Source organism: Pimephales promelas, chromosome 5, assembly GCF_988280905.1.
Source record: "Pimephales promelas chromosome 5, fPimPro1.hap1.1, whole genome shotgun sequence".
Classification (NCBI taxonomy): Eukaryota; Metazoa; Chordata; class Actinopteri; order Cypriniformes; family Leuciscidae; genus Pimephales; species Pimephales promelas.
This window is the reverse complement of record NC_142773.1, coordinates 31957592-31978313: the sequence shown is the minus strand read 5'-3', so window position 1 is coordinate 31978313 and position 20722 is coordinate 31957592. Positions and strand designations below refer to the sequence as shown.

The 20722-nt window shown below is 37.9% G+C and overlaps 1 protein-coding gene across 1 annotated transcript in view; it reads right to left on the bottom strand.

Annotated features, from left to right (window-relative positions):
* Positions 1-1989: 1989 nt before the first annotated feature.
* LOC120482603 (myosin-7) overlaps positions 1990-20722 on the bottom strand; it is a 48912-nt gene continuing 30179 nt past the window's right edge. The window contains exons 2-39 of the mRNA XM_039677088.2: positions 12946-13005; positions 12636-12843; positions 12002-12145; positions 11748-11904; positions 11603-11630; positions 11306-11411; positions 11107-11199; positions 10952-11015; positions 10682-10780; positions 10481-10584; positions 10238-10376; positions 10021-10139; positions 9792-9941; positions 9516-9686; positions 9111-9420; positions 8888-8958; positions 8604-8809; positions 8386-8509; positions 8168-8304; positions 7818-8073; positions 7485-7727; positions 7221-7397; positions 6959-7104; positions 6580-6670; positions 6100-6489; positions 5824-5950; positions 5622-5740; positions 5323-5519; positions 4854-5037; positions 4336-4501; positions 4091-4215; positions 3709-4017; positions 3425-3628; positions 3045-3341; positions 2849-2953; positions 2654-2749; positions 2418-2552; positions 1990-2121 (exon numbers count right to left, since the gene is read on the bottom strand). Coding sequence (XP_039533022.2) covers positions 2101-2121; positions 2418-2552; positions 2654-2749; positions 2849-2953; positions 3045-3341; positions 3425-3628; positions 3709-4017; positions 4091-4215; positions 4336-4501; positions 4854-5037; positions 5323-5519; positions 5622-5740; positions 5824-5950; positions 6100-6489; positions 6580-6670; positions 6959-7104; positions 7221-7397; positions 7485-7727; positions 7818-8073; positions 8168-8304; positions 8386-8509; positions 8604-8809; positions 8888-8958; positions 9111-9420; positions 9516-9686; positions 9792-9941; positions 10021-10139; positions 10238-10376; positions 10481-10584; positions 10682-10780; positions 10952-11015; positions 11107-11199; positions 11306-11411; positions 11603-11630; positions 11748-11904; positions 12002-12145; positions 12636-12836 — 5811 coding nt within the window. The 5' untranslated portion in view covers positions 12837-12843; positions 12946-13005 and the 3' untranslated portion in view covers positions 1990-2100. The remainder of the gene's footprint in view (positions 2122-2417; positions 2553-2653; positions 2750-2848; positions 2954-3044; positions 3342-3424; positions 3629-3708; positions 4018-4090; positions 4216-4335; positions 4502-4853; positions 5038-5322; positions 5520-5621; positions 5741-5823; positions 5951-6099; positions 6490-6579; positions 6671-6958; positions 7105-7220; positions 7398-7484; positions 7728-7817; positions 8074-8167; positions 8305-8385; positions 8510-8603; positions 8810-8887; positions 8959-9110; positions 9421-9515; positions 9687-9791; positions 9942-10020; positions 10140-10237; positions 10377-10480; positions 10585-10681; positions 10781-10951; positions 11016-11106; positions 11200-11305; positions 11412-11602; positions 11631-11747; positions 11905-12001; positions 12146-12635; positions 12844-12945; positions 13006-20722) is intronic.

Genomic DNA, 20722 nt, shown 5'->3' with positions numbered 1-20722 from the left:
AAATTCCTGTTGAGTGGATATCACTGATTGAGGAGTGAAACCCACATCATACTCTGACCCTCTGGACCTTACTTTATGTCTCTGCCTGGGATCAACTATAGTCCGTCACCTGGCCATTAAAGGTGTTTTTCCTCATAAATAAAACCAAGTGACGGGTATACACAGAGACCCATAAATATTTTATGGTATCTGAAATTCTTGTAATTGTATTCTTGAGTCCTGTACTCATATTAAATCTTTTTTGAGGGTTCACATGTTGGTGTCAGTGTCCTTGAAATGTGTTACAACTGTGGGTGATGAAAGGGACGCTAATCCATTGGCCTCATGGGTAGACATATTCTTCTTAGTACAAATATATGCAGACAGAAACATCAAAGGTAAGTACAAAAATACATAATAATGTTATTTTTTTACTTGACTCACAATTTTGGAAAATAATTCCTGGTTTGTTATGTTTCTATAGATGATTGTCCATTTTAAGAGTGTTTGAATACGATTTTTTTTAATTCAATACTTAGACATAACTGAAAGGTGAGTACCCTTGACAATTACCACACGGGAAGGGTCAACAGATAAACAGGGAGTTAAGTGCCTATGACAAGTGATAATACTGTTCTATTTTGACACCCAGCCAAATCTTTTAAAGGATGACTGGCGTCTAAGTGCAAAAGGAAGTGGGAAATGCCAAGCCATTGCTAAAGTCTTTAAAGATAAAGATGACCTTTTTTAGTCAGATAAGCACTTAACATAATGAACGTCACTCCGACACACAGGTAACATGCATTTTGTTCCCACTGGTCATAAAATGCGTATGCCTACTTATCACAGCTGGCTGCTTAATTACACTTGTTTTGAATTTTACGTGTTTTATGCAACGTCAATGTTACATAATTGGCCATGTTATCAAGATTTCAGTGCATTTAAAATGTTGCGCAATTTACATTTACATATCCCCAAAGATTTATACACCTAATACAACTGTGATAGAGCCAAAGATTTATTTTGCTGCTCTCTCACATGATCATCTCTCGGTGGTGTGTGTCTCTCCTACTCATTGAGACCTGTGAGAAACCTGCTCCTGAGGTGAGTTACAGACAGTATTGAAAGGAAGGACCAGCTGGACAAAATAAATGACTAATTTTTTTTAAATGACTGTGGATGACTGTTATGTAATTATTTAAAAATGACTGTGAATGACTGTTATATGTATTGAATCCTCACCTTTCAGTTAAGTCTAGTTGTATGTAATGAAACTTCTCTGTTTGGATCCTAAGGAAGGAACTGGGCTAAGTTAAGTGCTATCAAAGTGTCTTGCAACAGAGTGATTGAGTGCACTCACTGAGATGAGCGAGGTATGTATCAACTCGTCTTAGTTAAGGGAATAACATAGTTTAATATGAAAAATCGGTGGAGTATCCCTTTAAGTACTTCAGAGTAGCTCACTTAGCATGACCCTTTATCATTATCCAATCTATTTCAAGAACCAAAGGCTTTGTTATATCCTTTTCCATTTTAGACATCAGCACTTCCATTTCAAATTCTTAAAACCTGATTCCTGAAGTTATGCTCAGTACACTGGGTCAATGACGCTCATTGGTTACCTTAAATTCATTTTAAATCATTGTTAAGTCAGTTTTGAAAATCACATTGAAACTCAATTGTAATTTATTGTATATACTCCCAAGTTAGTTTTCACTTGCCACAGGACATGTTCAGCTTTAGAGAGTTCTGTATGTTTGAGGCACAGCTAAAAACTACAAAAGAGCTGTTGGGATTACTATCTTTAATAAACAATTTCAGGGGATACACATGTTTATTTACTTTGTTGTAAAATGCCAAATTAATAATATGATAAATAGATGTAGATGTTACTTAATTTATATGAAAATAAACTAAATGCTCTTCTGAGAATTGAACTTTAAGTATTGAGTCTTTGAACAATGCGATATAACTTAGTCTCCATAAACATACAAGACAACAAACTAGATGCAGAGTGACTTTATTTCATGTACTGTAAGTGAGGAAAAATTGAACAGTGTACAATAGTGTACAGAGAGAAAGGCAAGCAAATAAAGAAGATTTCAGAAGATTTCCAGGACTTCACTCTTCATCAAATCCTTTCTGTGAGAGAAGAATTTTGATGAGGGGAAAAAAGACTTCATTAGTTATTAAGGAATGATGTTGTAAAATATTAACAGCCAAAATCATTGAGTTAACCTGTACTTAAAGATTTCTGTCGAATCAGATGCTCTCTAGAATGAGATTGTCACTCCCTATTATAAACCTGGCTAGCAAGTAAATCTGACTGCCTGACTGACATGTTGGCTATTAAAAGAGTGGGATCCCAACTGAAGTCATGCAATTTCATGAGCTCTTTAACATTTTAATTAATGATTATTTAATTGTATCCACTGTACCTTTGGCCCCACATCACGACTTTTGGCACGTAGTTTGTTCACTTGAGATTCAGCAATATCAGCCCTCTCGTCTGCTTCATCTAGTTCATGCTGCAGCTTACGGAATTTGCTGAGGTGAGTGTTTGCCTGTTCTTCCTATTACAAGAGGCAAACAAAACACACAAGACATCAGTATACAGTATACACAACACCATTCACAGTGACTAGATCTGTCTCTGAATTTCAAGAGCACTTACAGCTTCCTCTGCAGCTCTTTTGTAAGCTTTGACTTTTAGTTGCAGCTTGTCAACCAAATCCTGAAGACGGGCTATGTTTTTACGGTCCTCTTCAGTCTAGAAACATACAATTAAAGATTAATTCTGTAAATGATTTGTTTTAATCATTATCAAACTTATCCACTTGCCCATGAAATCTAAATATTTTAATCCCACCTGATATGTAAGCTCTTTGATGCGGCGTTCATATTTACGGATTCCCTTCACAGATTCACTGCTTCTCTTCTGTTCAGCTTCAACTTCACTTTCCAGCTCTCTTACCTAGTGATGCACTTGCATTAGACATTGCTTTATTCATGTCTTCTTAAATGAACAAGAGCCACAAGAATAGCAGAGTACTGTAATTACTCACCCTAGCTTCCAGTTTCTGAACTTGTTTCTTGCCTCCCTTCATAGCAATTTGTTCTGCTTCATCCAGGCGGTGCTGCAGATCTTTAATGGTCTGCTCCATGTTCTTCTTCATACGCTCCAGGTGAGAACTTGTATCCTGCTCCTTCTTCAGTTCCTCGGCCATCATGGCAGCATCGGTGATGGCCTTCTTGGCTTTCTCTTCAGCATTCCTGCATTCTTGCACTGCCTCTTCCACCTCACTCTGAAGTTGGGCTGCATCAGCCTCCAGCTTCTTCTTCTGGTTTATGAGGCTGGTGTTCTGTATGAGAAAGTTTCTAATACAGTGATCATTTGAAATTGAACCTTTCGACAAAAATACCAAAAAGACTCCTCATGGTTTACCTGAGAATGCAAAAGCTGTACTCTCTCAGTGACGTCGAGCAGCTCTTGCTCAGAAAGTTTGCGTCCACGCTCTGTTTGTTCCAGAACAGCCCTAAGCTCCTCCAGTTCGGCCTGAATCAAGGTATTGCGCCTCTCTACAAGTGCAATGTTCTCCTTCAGATCATCATTGTCTCGAAGAGAGTCATCGAGCTGAAGCTGAGAGTCCTACAAGATTTTCCATTAAGGAAAGCCAAGGTTACTTTTGGAGGAAAGAAAGTGAATTATGAAATGGTAAGACTTTTTACCTTCAGATGGGCCTGGACAGACTTGAGTTGTTTTTGAGCCTCAGCTGCCTGTCTGTTAGCCTGGCTCAGCTGGATCTCCATTTCATTTAAATCTCCTTCCATCTTCTTCTTTATCCTGAGAGCCTCATTCCTGCTACGAGTTTCAGACTCCAATGCACTTTGCAAGGTGTCTATGGTCCTCTGTTGGTTTCTCTTTGACTGCTCCATTTCCTCATCTTTCTCAGTCATCTTGCGCTCAATGTCAGCTTTTATTTGGTTAAATTCTAGCTGGGCCCTCATAATTTTACCTTCCTCATGCTCCAGAGAACCCTGTAAAAACAGGACAAGCTTACTCATGTCATCATTGTACTTCTTTCAATTTTTTTTGTGGCCAAGCTCCTACCTCAGCCTCTTCCAGAGCAGCTTGTATCTCTGCCTTTTCTTGTTCCAGCTGCTTACGGACCTTCTCCAACTCATGGATTGTCTTCCCACTCTCGCCAAGCTGTTCGGACAGATCAGAGATCTCCTCTACAGGAAAAATTACATTATCATTTGGACTATCCATAGAGACTTGAATACAAAAACAATTATATACTTGTAATTTTATGCAAACATGTACAAAGTAGCAGAATTTTGTATAGCAAGAACCTTGCAGGATCTTGTTCTCTCTCTTCAAGGTCTCCAGGTGATCCAAAGATTCCTCATAGGAGTTCTTTAGCTTGAACAGTTCTGTGCTCAAAGATCTTGCCTCCTTCTGAGAGCTCTCCAGTTCACACTGAGACTCCTCATACTTCTGTTTCCATTCAGATAAGACCTGAAAGATTTTTGATAATGAATGTTGATCTCATAAAATTTTCCTAAAATTAATTGAATACATTTTTAAACTAATAAATTGAAATGGAGATGGTGACAAAGGGTGGATTTACAATTTGCTTAACATTTTTTGGCCATGCAAGTTCCATACTTCTGTTTCTTTTAGTTCAGAATTCTGATGATTTTACCATTAATCTAAAGAGTGGAAAATAGGAATAATAAAAAATGAGTATTATAGGTATGTCCAAACTTTTGACTGGTGTGAGTTTCTGAAATATTTTTTTCTCTATCAAGGTGAATTCATACAATTATAAATGTTTTCTAAATGTTTTAGTCACTTGTTTAAATGCTACCTTGTCAAAGTTTCTTTGTTTCTTGTCTAAAGCTGCAGCAGCAGTGTTGGATCTCTCCACGTCCACCATCAAATCTTCGATTTCATTCTGGAGTCTGTGTTTAGTCTTTTCAAGGGAAGAGCATTTAGCATTAACAGCCTCCACGGCCTCCTCAGCCTCCTGCAAACGCTGTGCCAGTTTCTTCCTGCATGGTATTAAAAGTAGTAATTAAAAGAACAGTCTTCCCTGCTGAAAAATCCAGCATTGCTGGTTACCAGCACAAGGTATTTTTTTCATACTGGATTTTTCAGAAGGCTTTTGAAAAGTGTAACTCACAAAAACCAGGCAGAACAGAGAAAATGTGCTAAGCCTTAACTTGGTTTTAGAAACCAGTACAAGAAACACAAGTAGTCATTACTGGGTCATTTTGAATGTTTCCCAATATCATGTGCATTCATGTACTTAGAGTTATAAAGGTTTCAGATCTTACTTGGCTTCTTCCAGCTCCTCAGTCCTCTGAATGGCATCAGTTTCATACTTGGTTCTCCACTGAGCCACCTCAGAATTAGCTTTAGACATGCTTCGCTGTAGCTCTGCTTTGGCCTCCTGCTCCTCCTCATACTGCTCTCTGAGCAGATCTGTGTCATGACGGGAGGACTGTACAGCATGGGCGAGAGCATTCTTCGCCTAGAAAAAGATTTGTTTGATCACTTTGTTATAGAAGGTTATGAGTGACTTGAAGTACAAGCGGTAGTGGAAATATAGGAGTAGTGGACAAGTGTCTGTTACCTTCATTTCTTCATCTAACTGCCTTTTCAGGTCCTCCAATTGTTGACTAAAGGAGTTCTTACCCCTTGTCAGCTGAGAGATTAATGATTCCTTTTCTTCTAACTGTCTTGCAAATTCATCTGTTTTGAAAGAAACAGGCAAATGAACTGTTGCTGTCTTATAAAATTATCACCATTTTATAGTCAAGCCAAGAATGATTTACCATTTTCTGCCTGAAGCTTTGCCTTCTGAGTTGTAAAGTCATTTAGGGTCCTTTGAGTTTCTTCATACCTGTTACGGAATTCATTCATTTGATCTTCCAGAGTTCGGTTCAGTTTCTCCATATTAGTCTATTTTGAATAAATATTGTATTATTATTATAGACATTCTCCAGAAATAAAAAAACAGATAATTAAAGATCTTTATTCTAATGTCAGATTTTATGAATAAATAGAATCTTGCCAAAAAAAAAAGAAAGAAAAGAAATCAGCCAATTCACCTTGGACTTGACAATTTGCTCCATGCTGGAGGCCACATCATCCAGCTCCAGCTTGAGTTCACTTTTCTCCTTTTCCAGTTTTTGCTTGACTCTCTGCAAATTGTCTATTTGCTCTCCAAGTTCAGCCACACTGTCAGCCTGTTTCTTTCTCAACGTGGCGGCAGTGGCCTCGTGCTGCAGAGTGGCCTCTTCAAGGTCTCTGCGAAGTTTCTGAAACTCTGCCTCTCGTTTCTTATTCATCTCAATCTGAGCAGATGTAGCTCCTCCAGCCTCCTCTAGTCTCTCACTGATCTCTTCCAGCTCTCTGGCTAAATCTGCTCTCTGTTTCTCCACCTTGGCTCTGGCAGCTCTTTCTGCCTCAAGCTCTTCCTCCAGCTCTTCAACTCGAGCCTAGCATAAAGAGAAGTAGAGTTTTTCCCTTCAAAATGCACATTACGATGATCAACAGGACGGATCATTAAGTATGGTTTTATAAAGTACCTGCAGCTCCTTGATTTTCTTTTGTAGTTGGATAATTATGTTTTGTTCATCCTCAATTTTACTGTTAAGCTGACTGATTTCAAAGTCTTTTCTGAAAATGAAATTATGGACTATTTTATTAAGATGTTCAAACATTCAAAACAATAATACACTAATAATAAAGTGTATTGGGGTGGTGATGGCGCAATGGATAAGACACATGCCGTTGGTGTGAGAGACCCGGGTTCAAATTCACTGCAAGACACCAATGTGTCCCTGAGCAAGACACTTAACCCCTAATTTCTCCAGAGGCGTGCAACCTCTGACATATATAGCAATTGTAGGTCACTTTGGATAAAAGTGTCAGCTAAATAAATAAATGTAAAGTAGTTTGTCTTACTTCTTCAGTCTTTCTTCCATTTGCTGCTTGTCATTCTCCAGGTCCATTAAACTTTCCTGGGTTAACTTCAAATCTCCTTCAAGTTTCCTCTTAGATCTTTCTAGATCCATTCGGAGTTTCTTTTCTTGCTCCAGAGATCCTTCAAGCTTACGGATTTAACAAAGCAAATTCTTAATATGCTGCAACAAAGATTCTTGTTTCTTCACAAAAAACAACAAAAAAATTATCTACATATCACGTACAAGAAGCTTAGCTTACTTACATCATCCACCTGCTGCTCCAGCTTTGCTTTTGCCTTAGTGAGGGTGTTGACTTTGTCCTCCTCACTCTGCAGGTCATCCAGTGTCTGCTGATGAGCTTCCATCAGGGCTTTTTTCTCTTTTGTCAGCTTGGCAATAATATCATCTAAAGCTGCCATTTCTTCTGTCAGGTTCTTCACCTGTGTGTGGATGAAGCTAATATTAATTAAACACTTCATTAGAGATGGACATTACCTTTTCACAGTTAATTGCAGTCTGTATGAAACCTTGTTCTCAGTAGCATGCTTTTCTTTCTCCACTTTAGCCAGAGTCAGCTCCAGGTCATCAATATCTTTCTTCAACTCTGAGCACTCATCCTCCAGCTTTCTCTTCTTAGCTGTCAGCTCTGCGTTCATCTCCTCCTCATCCTCAAGCCGCTCTGTCAGCTCTTTGGTTTTAGCCTCCATCTGAATCTTGTTTTTGATCAGACCTTCACACCTCTCTTCAGCATCACAGAGATTATCTTGTTCCTGTTTGCATTGAAAATAATACAAAGATTCATGCATAAAATGACATACTGTTAATTCCAATCTTTTAACTATGAAATTTAGCAACCTTACCGCTTGAACTTGAAGTTGAAGGTCATTTTTTTCTTGAAGAAGAGACACCATTTTTTCCTCAAGTTCTTTTTTACGAGCCTCAGACTTTGCATAAGCTTCCTTGAGCTTCAAGAACTCCTCTTTCATATTGGCCATTTCCTTCTCATTCTCAGCAGATCTCAGCAATGGTTTAATTTTAAAGAAGAGTTTCATCCAGGGCCAATTCTTGACAGACATGAACGCACGTACATTCCACTGAATCACAAGCAGGGCATCCCTTTTTTTTTTTAGCAGAGAATGCATAAAAAATAGTCAAAATTCAACCCACATCGCTAGTTTAAGTATATTACAATCTATGAGATAAGCATTACCTGCGTTCTACCATCTTTTGATACTCAGCCCTTGAGAGAAGACCCCGAGACCTTGCTTGAATCCCAGTGATTATTTTTGATAGACGCTCATCTCTCATCTCCTCAAGTTGGCCAAGAAGACCAGCCTTAAAAAATACCTGATGTAATAGTAGACATTAAGTTATAACGCAATCTTTTCCTTTTACAGCATTCCTAGTAGGTAGTGTTACATGACTTACCTTAGTGTGCCCAAACCTGTACTGCTGGTGGTCGATATCCAGTGAACCCAAAAGTTTCTCTGCTCCTTTCTTGCTGTCTATGAACTGTCCCTCGGGGATAGATGCAGGGTTTAAGATACGATATCTGCAGAATCACAGAAGAAAGTATTTAAATATTAAAACAAGCAGGTGTTGCATTTAATGTTAGTAATATTTTTCCTTCCCTTAACTCACGGTACCTCTGTTTAAAGTCCCCATAGAGGATTCTGTTGGGGAAGCCCTTCCTGCAGATCCTAATGCCCTCTAGTACACCGTTACAGCGTAGCTGGTGCATGACCAAAGGGTTCTCCATCGCACCAGGAGTCTTTGTCTCATTAGGAATGATGCACCGTACAAAGTGAGGATGTGTTGATCTCAGGTTTGTCATTAGCTTGTTAAGATTCTCCTGTAAGGAATCACTTGTTAGCCAATTTTGACTTGGAAAGAACAACTTTTTTTTTGGTTTTGACAGGCTATGGCATACCCTGTGAAGTGCAGACACTGTCTGGAATGATGACCCTTTCTTCTTCTTTTCTTTTTTACCACTTGCACTGTCTGCTCGACAAAATATAATTCAGAAGTTTCAATGTGGACACTTGATTTATAGTTTGATTTTCACATGTCGTATGACCTCACATTACTTAAAGTAGACAGTTCTTCAAATTGATAATGTCAATTGTTTTTTTTTTAATACATTACAAGCTCACCTGCATCTGCACTTGCATAGTTGGCAAACAATATAGCCAACAACTTCAGTGAGGACTTCTGGTACAACCCAACCACAGTTTCATTGAGGGGGTCCTTATTCTTGACCAACCAGTTGTTGATGTTGTAATCCACTGTACCAGCGTAGTGAACCAGGGCAAAGTGAGCCTCTGGCTTGCCCTTTACAATCCTGGGTTTCTGGAAGTTATTTGATTTCCCAAGGTGGTTGTCATAAAGCTTTGCTTTAAAGGTTGCATCACTGGCTTTAGGAAACATGCATTCCTCTTCAAGGATGGACATGATGCCCATAGGCTGAAGGAATCAGGAAAATGGAGAAATGCTGATGTCAAAGAAACATATATTATTGCTGTAATTAATTTTTTGTATAATTCATTATTGTGACTCACTTTCTCAATGAGATCGATGCAGGCCTGTAAATCCATGCCGAAGTCAATGAACTGCCATTCGATCCCTTCTTTCTTGTACTCCTCTTGTTCCAGCACAAACATGTGGTGGTTGAAAAACTGTTGCAGTTTCTCATTGGTAAAGTTGATGCAGAGTTGCTCAAAGGTGTTGAACTGTACATGAATTTGTAATAGCACAGTTGCAGTAACAGTTTTACATGAAAAAAATATAGATATTTGGGTGTAACTTGTGTGTTAAGATAAACATTCAGTACTCACTTCAAAGATCTCAAAGCCAGCAATATCCAACACTCCAATGAAGTACTGGCGAGCCTGCTTTGTCTCCAGAGACTGGTTGATTCTCACCACCATCCAGAGGAACATTTTTTCATACACTGATTTTGATAAGGCACCAATAGAAGAGTACACCTGAAATAAGCGCATAAAAGTTTTGTTTGTTTTACTTTTCGTTCTCTCATTGTTGTCAGCTTGGATTAAGACTACTTACTTGCTGGACACTTTGTCCCTTGGTGACCCACTCATTTCCAACTTTGACCCTTGGGTGGCATAGACCCTTAATGAGGTCAGCCGAATTTAGACCCATTAGATATGCTGCTTTGTCAGCATCTGGAAATCAAGATTTCTTACATAAAGCATGACTGAAATTCGGTGATGGTGATGACATCTGAATTTGCTGCATTTTGATGTCAGCTTTAATTACTCACCTTCAGTTCCATCTGATTCTGCTTGTTCCTCTCGCTGCTTTTGCTTGAACTTCATGTTGCCGAAGTGCATGATAGCTCCAGTCAGCTTGTACACAGAGTTCTTTTCTTCTTGTGTGAAGCCCAAAACATCAAAGGCACTCTGTGAAAGTAGAAGGTTTGGCTATGTTAGTGCCTTAAGACATGAATGTTATGTGGCCAAAGATCGTTATGGTTTTTATCCAGCTTTAATGGCAAAAAACTTACATCTGTGGCCATTAACTCATCACCATCATCAATAGAAGCAACCGTGGTCTCTCCCTGAGAGATGAATGAGTAGTCATATGGGTTTGCTGTTACTAGCATCATCTCTGTTTATACAGTTTCAATAGAAGAGAGAGGGCACAGGATTACATTCAATTCCAGGTTTTGTATTATTGAGTGTCTGAAGTTACTTTATTTGCTCACCAAGGAGCTCAGGTTTTTTGTTGGATAAGATTTGATAGAAAATGTGGTAGTCTCTCTCAGCCTTTAACTGATTGACCACACGAGACTTCTCCAGGAGATCTAGACAAATAGAAAGGACATAGTTTTAAAATATTCAAGTAGTCCACTATAATCATTTGGCATTAGCATTTGAACAGGGATTTTTTTTTTGACTTTTCCATTTATAATATATAACTTACACCAGAATTTAATGAAATGTGAAATGTTTGCAAAAAGAAAGCAATGACATACATGTTTCAATGTCAGCAGATGCCAGTTTCCCCCTTGTATCAAAGTGAATTCGAATAAATTTTCCCTACAGAAAAATATGTTGAACAGCCTCCTTACACAATGTTGCATAAAGTTGAATATGCTCTGCAATTTTTATTTACTACACGTTCACTTACAAATCTTGAGGAGTTGTCATTTCTTATGGTCTTAGCATTACCAAAGGCCTCCAACGCAGGGTTAGCCTGGATAATTTGATCCTCCAGTGTACCCTATAAGCAGATCAAAAACCCAGAAGAAGGTAAAAACATAGTTAAAACATTAGGCATCAAAGGCTTTGTCAGCAAATCTATATTTGTCCCTTTCTTAAAGTAGCACCTTGTTCTGAGCAGTCGCGTCCTTCTTCCCTCCACTTGCTGCAATGCTGGCAAAGTACTGAATGACTCTTTTAGTATTCACAGTTTTCCCAGCACCGGACTCTCCACTAGCATCATAAATAAAGTAAGATATATTACTTATGTAATAGTTTTAGAGTACTTGGATTGTATGGATAAGAGCTGCATGGATGTTACCAAAAAAACACAAAAAAATAATCATGATTTTAATGGTAAGCGATTGTAACAAAACTTAAGTGACGATATAGTGACTTTACATGCGGTGTGCTTTGTCACTTACGTAATAAGAATGGACTGGTTTTCTCGGTCTGTTCAAGGACAGAATAACAAAAATCCATTTTTGTTTTGTTTTATTTGTTGCTGCCGATTTCATTATCTGTACATTTGATCATTTTTGATCTGTTGGTTATTTTTGTGAGTATTACCTGACAGCATGTACTGGTAGGCGTTATCAGAGATGGAATAGATGTGGGGAGGAGCTTCACTCCTCTTCTTCCCTCTATAGGCTGTAACCACCTCCTGATTGTAAACTGGCAGCCACTTGTAAGGGTTGACAGTGACACAGAACAGCCCTGAGTAGGTCTGTAGAACAGAAGTATAAATGTATAAATAAATGTATACTTAAAAAAAAAGTATAAATGTTTGGTTTCAGAGAAGCAGCTGAGACTCCTGTACTCACATAGATCATCCATGCTGCATAGCGCTCTTTGAGGTTAAACAGCACAGCAGGCTCATGGAGAAAGGTCAGCATTGCCATGTCTTCAATTTTATCAAATTTGGGGGGATTCTGTTGCATAATGTCACCCTCTTTGACAGTGACAGTCTGTTCAAATAAAGGATAACGTTTAGAGCAGATTTCTCCAACCTGAAAATCCAAGGGAACTTTAGGAGGACAATAAGATTGTGCTGGAAATATCAATGCCAAATTAAACTGAATAAAAATCTATAATTTTTAAAACACAATTTTTTTTTATCAAATTAAAACATGAACCTTTAGAGGGTTCAGCTAACAACAAAGGCTTGCCAAAAGAAAAATTTGGTTTAGACATTCTCGACAAGTTGTTTACTGTTCAGCATAAATTATTTGAGTATACTGTTTCTGTTCAATTGTTCATTATGTAGCCTAAGAGACTTTGAGAAATGAAAAAATGCAACCATATATTATATGTTTTAGAATGTGTGTGTGTGTAAAAGAAGGTCATCCCAGTAATGATTTTGGATGATACTAAAATATCAAAATTACATAGTGGCTATTCAAATATTCACAAAAGCCAAAAGGTCATAAATGGAAATCATGTTCTTTTTGCACTGACCTTCCCTCCCTGTGTCTCCACAGTGACTTTGCCATTCTCTCGACTCATGATGGTGGCTTTAACAAACTCCTCCACTGAATCCGGCACGAAGCATTCCTTCTTTATGTCGAAAAGTTTCGTTTGCGCCTCTAGGCGCTCCCTGTCAGACTTCCGCAGGTAAGAGGCAGCAGCCCCAAAAACTGACATCTCAGCATCACCCATATTTAACCTTAAATTATTAAAAAAACAAAAGACTTGTGAACTAGAAAGAAGAACTAATGCAGTTTAAGTGATTTTCAATGCAATTGATCAGTGCTTAACATAAATGTACCTATTAGGTTAATGACAGACAGCAGATGCAAATGGAGGCTCCAGGTGTTTGCGATTCCTCCTAAAAAAAAAACAGAGAAAAATTTAGATATGAAGTATATGTAATGGTAAATATAACAAAAAAGCAGTATATCTATAGCACAATACACATAGTCCTAAATAGGAAAGAACGTACAGACGAAAAACCACACAGGGACCAGTGGACAGGATGCTCAGATTCAGCACAATAGCAGAGATGGGATATATAACCTCGATTGCCCTAGCCCTATAAGGCCAAGGACATCTGACCTGTTAGCCCCCCTCCTGACATAAGCACATCAAACACACTAAAACAAGCCAATCTTTTGGTGCCCTGGCACTTAGAGGTGCTCCATTGTAAGCGTTCAGGCTGATGGCCAGGAATGTTGAATATCTTTTGTGTGAGTCACAGGAATATATATATTCTCCATCTTTGATTCTTTGGCCCTTCACCTATCACTCACACAATGATTTTATCTAGGCTACTCTCTTATCTCTAGTTTTGTTACAGTCCAGGACACCGTGTTTTAAAGGTGTGGGGGTCTGGCCTTTCCTCAAGGCAGCGTCCACTATGCTGATACTGTGGTTAAATCAAGCCAAGTGCTTTAGTCCTTTAGTTTCCGTCCCTCCCCTCTTGTGCCCCACCCTGTCAGCTGAACAGGCCCAGCATCGGCTTTAGAGAACACAAGCTCATATGGACTGTTGCTCCCAGCACATGCCAAACTATACATGATCACATTTACTACTCGATATACAGTTTACAGTAGCCAAATCACTTCTCTTTTTATGGTACCACAATGCACATTTTTGAATAAATTATGTTATATAAGTGATTTCAAAATATTAATGTTTTACTGTATTTTTATAATGTATATTATTAAATAAATGCAGCCCTGGGGGACTTTAAAATATGAAAAAAGTCTGCAAAAGACTAAGCATCCTAAATGTTGCCCTTGCATTGTTTTGTATTGAAACTGACAAAGATATGAATTTAGATATAGAAAAGCTTCATAAGAGGCCATAGTTTATGGTGTCCAGTGATATGGTGGCGGGCAGGGGTGCTGATGGTTCTTGTTAGGGGAGATTATCAGGGGACGTCACTAATGCAGCAGATTCCCAGCCAACTCAAAGTGTTCACCAGAGAGACCTTTCAACACCTTGTCATGTTCCTGTCACTGCAGAGAAGTGGGAAAGACATTTATTATTGCTAAACTCATATCACCACACTGTGGGTTGGATCTGTCGACTGTGGGATTTATTTTACACAAAGTTATTGTGCCAATACTGGACATTCCTCTGAACTGACTCTTAAGCAGGTACTGTTTTAGTATTAATCTTTAAATAATTTAAACAAAAATGGCTGACACTTTTCAATATGGTGGTATAAAGAACTACCAGTGATAATTTTCTTGTAGCTTTTATGGATCTTGGTTAAAGTTAATTTATGAGAATACTTTTCTAAATAACAAATTATAATGTGTTATAATTTATAAGTAATTTAAATAATTGTATATAATTTATAACTATCAATTATTGCTAGTCTGTACATATAAAACATTTACATTTAACCCCTTAAGTGTAAGGGTAAGGGTAAACCTAAATTTACTTCACTATATTACTAAATCCTAATCTAGTCATGACAAACTATATATTGTTGGAAAGGTCTAAGACACCTAAATAAATATTTTAGCACTGTTTTTTTTTTCCTTACAAATAATGAATGAACAGTAATATATGAATTTATGACAAGAGTGCGCCTCAAAAAATCGACGTCATTACAGGAGTTTCTGACCTTTGTCACAAACAGTCAATACACACACTTTTAATAATTGAAACTTTGGTTTTTAGTGCTAAAAGTTAATAATAAAACATGAATAGTATTTGTCAATAAAAAAGATAAAATTATATTTTAAAAAGTAAGGTAAGAAGTCCTCTAAAAAGTATAATGTATTATATATATATATATATATATATATATATAATTATTATTATTATTATATCACATATTTTAGTAGTTATCATAAATTAGGTATCATTTGAAAGCTTACAAACTCAGAATTCGTTCTGTGAAAACAGCTTTGAAATTGGACGTTGCGTTATAGAAACCCCTTTTGGGCATCATCTTTCATAATTTATTATCAAAACCTTTTCTAATCTTGACAAAACACACATTGTTAGAAAGATCTGAGTCTCAAGGTTCCATATTTAGTGACAGAAGTGATATTTGGAAACCTTTCTGACAATGTGTTTTGTCAAGACTAGAAAAGATTTTGATCATAAATTATGATGGGCAATGAAAAGGTATGGCAAAGTATGTGTATGAATTCCGGTACCATTTATTACCATTAAGTGACATCTAAACCATTTGGTAGAGGCCGATATTTAAAAAAAAAAAAAAAACTACATTGAGTGTGGTTACTAGCGACGTAAGAATATAAGAATGCACACTTTTTATTATATTTAATAAAAAAAACTATAAAACTTATAAATACTTTAAAAGTAATGTTCATTATTACTTAATGTACCTTACTACCAAGTTTTACCAAACCGAGATAGACTTGTATTATAGGCTTATCCCTATATTTTTCACAAGAGACAGCTGAGATAGCAGTAGTTATTGAAAGGTTTCTGACGGCATAACTAGGTGCTAGATGTAACCATTCATTAGTCTGGAGTGTTCTGCATTCCTACGAGGTCTCAGAGTCCCACCATTCCCTGAACAGCACACATTCACAATAGACTACTTATATATGGCCATTAAACAGTCCTAAAATTCTAAACAAAACGTAACAGGATAACATTGTCATAACATTGTCTACCCCTTCAGTTAATAAACAGGATGTCTGACAGCACAAAGAGCAGCGCTTGAATAGTGTGAATGTCTTTTATTAGCACTTTGTTTGTTGAACTCTTAATAAAGATCTACATCAAGGTCTTTAAATAAAAACTGGCATCTGAGTTCAAGAGCTTTTAGCCTGTATATTTCCAACATAACAACATAAAATAACTACTAATAGTATAGACAGATATAATAGAAATTACGTTAGCACAACCCCAAATTCATTCAATTTTTTTTGAGGATTGTTAATACTATTTTCAATCTATTTTCAATCAGTCTGTCTGTATATGAACTGTATGGATTTAGCAGTTATTCCAGCCCAGCGGCGGGACAAAGCACACCCAGACACGCAGCTGCCCTGCATGCCAATCAAAGCTTTAGCAGAGGATTAATGGGAAGAGCCAGGGATGACTGTGCTCTTCAGTCAAGAGAACAGACAGCATTCTTTATCTGGGTATCATAAGAACCTATTAAAAGGTTAAATGTAGTTATGAAGCAAAATGGTCTGCTAATAATCCTACTAATTTAAGCCTTTAAACATAACAAGCAACATAAAAAGTGATCAACAGTGGACAATTTACTATGAAAACAGGCCAGATATAGTAGATCTATAACTGTGCTTATGCAAATTTCCATACACTGATAATAAAAGGTTTACAGGTCAAGAATATAATATACAAGAATAAAAGTGAAATTAATTTTTAATGTAAAGTATTATAATGTTTAATGATGGGTTGTTTCATTTACTGTGTAACTCTGGGATGTTTTAAAGGTACTATTGTGTGGCTATTTAAAGCATAAGGGCAGCTGATAAACTGCAGACATGATTCATTCTATGAGAATGACACAGTGACTCCAGCCATTCCCAAGAGCCCATTTTAAATATGTCATATTTTAAGAGTCGGTGAACGCCTGGGACATCAGTAATATTTATATATTCTGGTGTAACCCAAAAGAACATGACATACAGTTAAATATGATACATTAATTTGAATGATTAAACTAAGTATATTCTTACTGTATAAAAAATGAGCATCTATTTGTGCATAAGGCTTGTACCTGTAAGGATTACTTTAGGTAGAGATGAAGAGTATATAAATCAAGAACAATTTCTTTGGGAGAGTAGTATCTCAAAAGGCTGTGTAGACCATCTAAATAAATAAGGAATCATATATTTATAAACTCCATTAATAATGGTCTGACATCTGCAGCTTGACAATACACAAGCTGTTAACGTGTAAATCTTTAATACTAATGCACTACTGTATTCAGTATTAATAGGCATAATCTGTTTTTTTTGTTGTTGTTTTTTGTGACAATTGTTTTTATTGAGCAGTCAGTTCAATATAAGAAAATACATGCAACATATTAAAGTGTAACCCATACCTCCAACCACCCACCAAAGGTTGACCTAAACTATGCTAAGGCATTGTTGTGAAAAAGGTATAAACTTGTAATTTTATGTTTACTCAACAACCATTCATTTGAAATATCATCTAAATAATTATCCATTGACAAGAAAACATTTGTGTGTTGCCCTCGTCTTAATAATAGTAATAATAACTCTATAATAATAATAAAACATGTTCTGACTTCATCCGCAACTTCACATTTAACTTGAATCCTGTGAAACTTCAATTCAAGAACCAGGGGGAGTCATTGCATAAGATACCGTGATCGAGTCGGTTGAAGAGAGAGGGTTTTTTAAACTCCTTTAAAGCGCCTCCTTCTGGTAAACAGTTCTGTCCAATGAGCACAAGCTGAAAACTAGCAAATAGGTATACAAAAACATACACATGTATTTAAAGAAATATCTAAAATTTTGTGTTCTTGTTTATATGATTCATAAGGACACAAATATGTATAATGACATGGGTATTACACAGTAGAGACTCCATTTTTGCACTGTCGTTTTTTTTGGGGGGGGGTCGAAATTTTGAGTTTCTCGAATCTTCTTGAAACCCTGGATTCTGATAGAGGGCCATGAGACTTAGACCTGAGTGCAAAAATGGAGGCTCTAGACTCTTCCAAAGCTGAGATATTGAGATGTTTATAGTGGCATAAATGCTGCGTGGGATCTCAATATCTCAGCTCTGGAAGGGTCTAGAGACTCCATTTTTGCACTCAGGTCTAAGTCTCATGGCCCTCTATCAGAATCCAGAGTTTTGAGAAAATTGGAGAAACTTATTTTTTCGCACCAAAAAAAAAAACCCGAAAAGGGTACCACTGTCGTTTTTTGGGGGGGGGGGGGGGGGGGGGGTCGTAATTTTGAGTTTATCTGATCTTCTTGAAACTCTGGTTTCCGATAGAGGGCCAAGAGACTTAGACCTGAGTGCAAAAATGGAGGCTCTAGACTCTTCCAAAGCTGAGATATTGAGATGTTTATAGTGGCATAAATGCTACGTAGGATCTCAATATCTCAGCTCTGGAAGGGTCTAGAGACTCCATTTTTGCTCTCAGGTCTAAGTCTCATGGCCCTCTATCAGAATCCAGAGTTTTGAGAAGATTGGAGAAACTTATTTTTTCGCACCGAAAAAAAAAAAACGAAAGGGGTACCACTGTCGTTTTTTTTTGGGGGGGGGTCGAAATTTTGAGTTTCTATGATCTTCTTGAAACTCTGGATTCTGATAGAGGGCCATGAGACTTAGACCTGAGAGCAAAAATGGAGGCTCTAGACCCTTCCAGAGCTGAGATATTGAGATATTTATAATTCTACAAGAAAGACTCGGGACATAAGTTGAAAAGCAGAATAGATTTATTGACAGCTCAGCAAGCATAAATTTATGAGTTCTTTGGCGTAGGCCCCGTCCTTAGTGAGCAAAGCGAGGTTAGCCGAATCTGCATGTCCAGCCTGAGATGAAGGCGGGGGCACAGCCGACCCCCTGGAGGTAAGGAAGGGACCATCCTGGTGGTGTTGATGGGGAGGATGGAGGGGAAGGTACCATCTTGGTGGTGGTTGGGGAGGATGGAGGTGAATGGCATGCGTCAGCATCTGCGAACTCAGACAAGTCTTTTATACTGTGACTGTTAACACCGGATTGGATAGGAATGAGGTAATACATGACACGCTTATTGAGTCTTCCTGACAGAACTTAAGCTAAAGCTTTCATTGGCATAAATGCTAAGTGGGATCTCAATATCTCAGCTCTGGAAGGGTCTAGAGACTCCATTTTTGCACTCAGGTCTAAGTATCACGGCCCTCTATCAGAATCCAGAGTTTTGAGAAGATTGGAGAAACGTATTTTTTCGCACCGGAAAAAAAAAAACGAAAGAGGTACCATTGTCGTTTTGTTTTTTTGTTTTTTTTTGTGGGTCGAAATTTTGAGTTTCTTTGATCGTCTTGAAACTCTGGATTCTGATAGAGGGCCATGAGACTTCGACCTGAGTGCAAAAATGGAGGCTCCAGACTCTTCCAAAGCTGAGATATTGAGATTTTTATAGTGCCATAAATGCTATGTGGGATCTCAATATTTCAGATCTGGAAGGGTCTAGAGACTCCATTTTTGCTCTCAGGTCTAAGTATCATGGCCCTCTATCAGAATCCAGAGTTTTGAGAAGATTGGAGAAACTTATTTTTTCGCACTGAAAAAAAAAAAACGAAAGGGGTACCACTGTCGTTTTTTTTGGGGGGGTCGAAATTTTGAGTTTCTCTGATCGTCTTGAAACTCTGAATTCTGATAGAGGGCCATGAGACTTCGACCTGAGTGCGAAAATGGAGGCTCCAGACTCTTCCAAAGCTGAGATATTGAGATGTTTATAGTGGCATAAATGCTACGTGGGATCTCAATATCTCAGCTCTGGAAGGGTCTAGAGACTCCATTTTTGCACTCAGGTCTAAGTATCATGGCCCTCTATCAGAATCCAGAGTTTTGAGAAGATTGGAGAAACTTATTTTTTCGCACCGAAAAAAAACACGAAAGGGGTACCACTGTCGTTTTTTTGGGGGGGTCGAAATTTTGAGTTTCTCTGATCTTCTTGAAACTCTAGTTTCCAATAGAGGGCCATGAGACTTAGACCTGAGTGCAAAAATGGAGGCTCTAGACTCTTCCAGAGCTGAGATATTGAGATGTTTATAGTGGCATAAATGCTACATGGGATCTCAATATCTCAGCTCTGGAAGGGTCTAGAGACTCCATTTTTGCACTCAGGTCTAAGTCTCATGGCCCTCTATCAGAATCCAGAGTTTTGAGAAAATTGGAGAAACTTATTTTTTCGCACCAAAAAAAACCCGAAAGGGGTACCACTGTCGTTTTTTTGGGGGGGTCGTAATTTTGAGTTTCTCTGATCTTCTTGAAACTCTGGTTTCCGATAGAGGGCCAAGAGACTTAGACCTGAGTGCAAAAATGGAGGCTCTAGACTCTTCCAAAGCTGAGATATTGAGATTTTTATAGTGGCATGAATGCTACGTGGGATCTCAATATCTCAGCTCTGGAGGGTCTAGAGACTCCATTTTTGCTCTCAGGTCTAAGTATCGTGGCCCTGTATCAGAATCCAGAGTTTTGAGAAGATTGGAGAAACTTATTTTTTCGCACCGAAAAAAAAAAAACGAAAGGGGTACCACTGTAGATTTTTGGGGGTGGTCGAAACTTTGAGTTTCTCTGATCTTCTTAAAACCCTGGATTCTGATAGAGGGCCATGAGACTTTGACCTGAGAGCAAAAATGGAGGCTCTAGACCCTTCCAGAGCTGAGATATTGAGATTTTTATAGTTGCATAAATGCTACGTGGGATCTCAATATCTCAGCTCTGGAAGGGTCTAGAAACTCCATTTTTAATCTCAGTTCTAAGTCTCACGGCCCTCTATCAGAATCCAGAGTTTTGAGAAGATTGGAGAAACTTATTTTTTCGCACTGAAAAAAAAAAAAAAACGAAAGGGGTACCACTGTCGTTTTTTTGGGGGGGTCGAAATTTTGAGTTTCTCT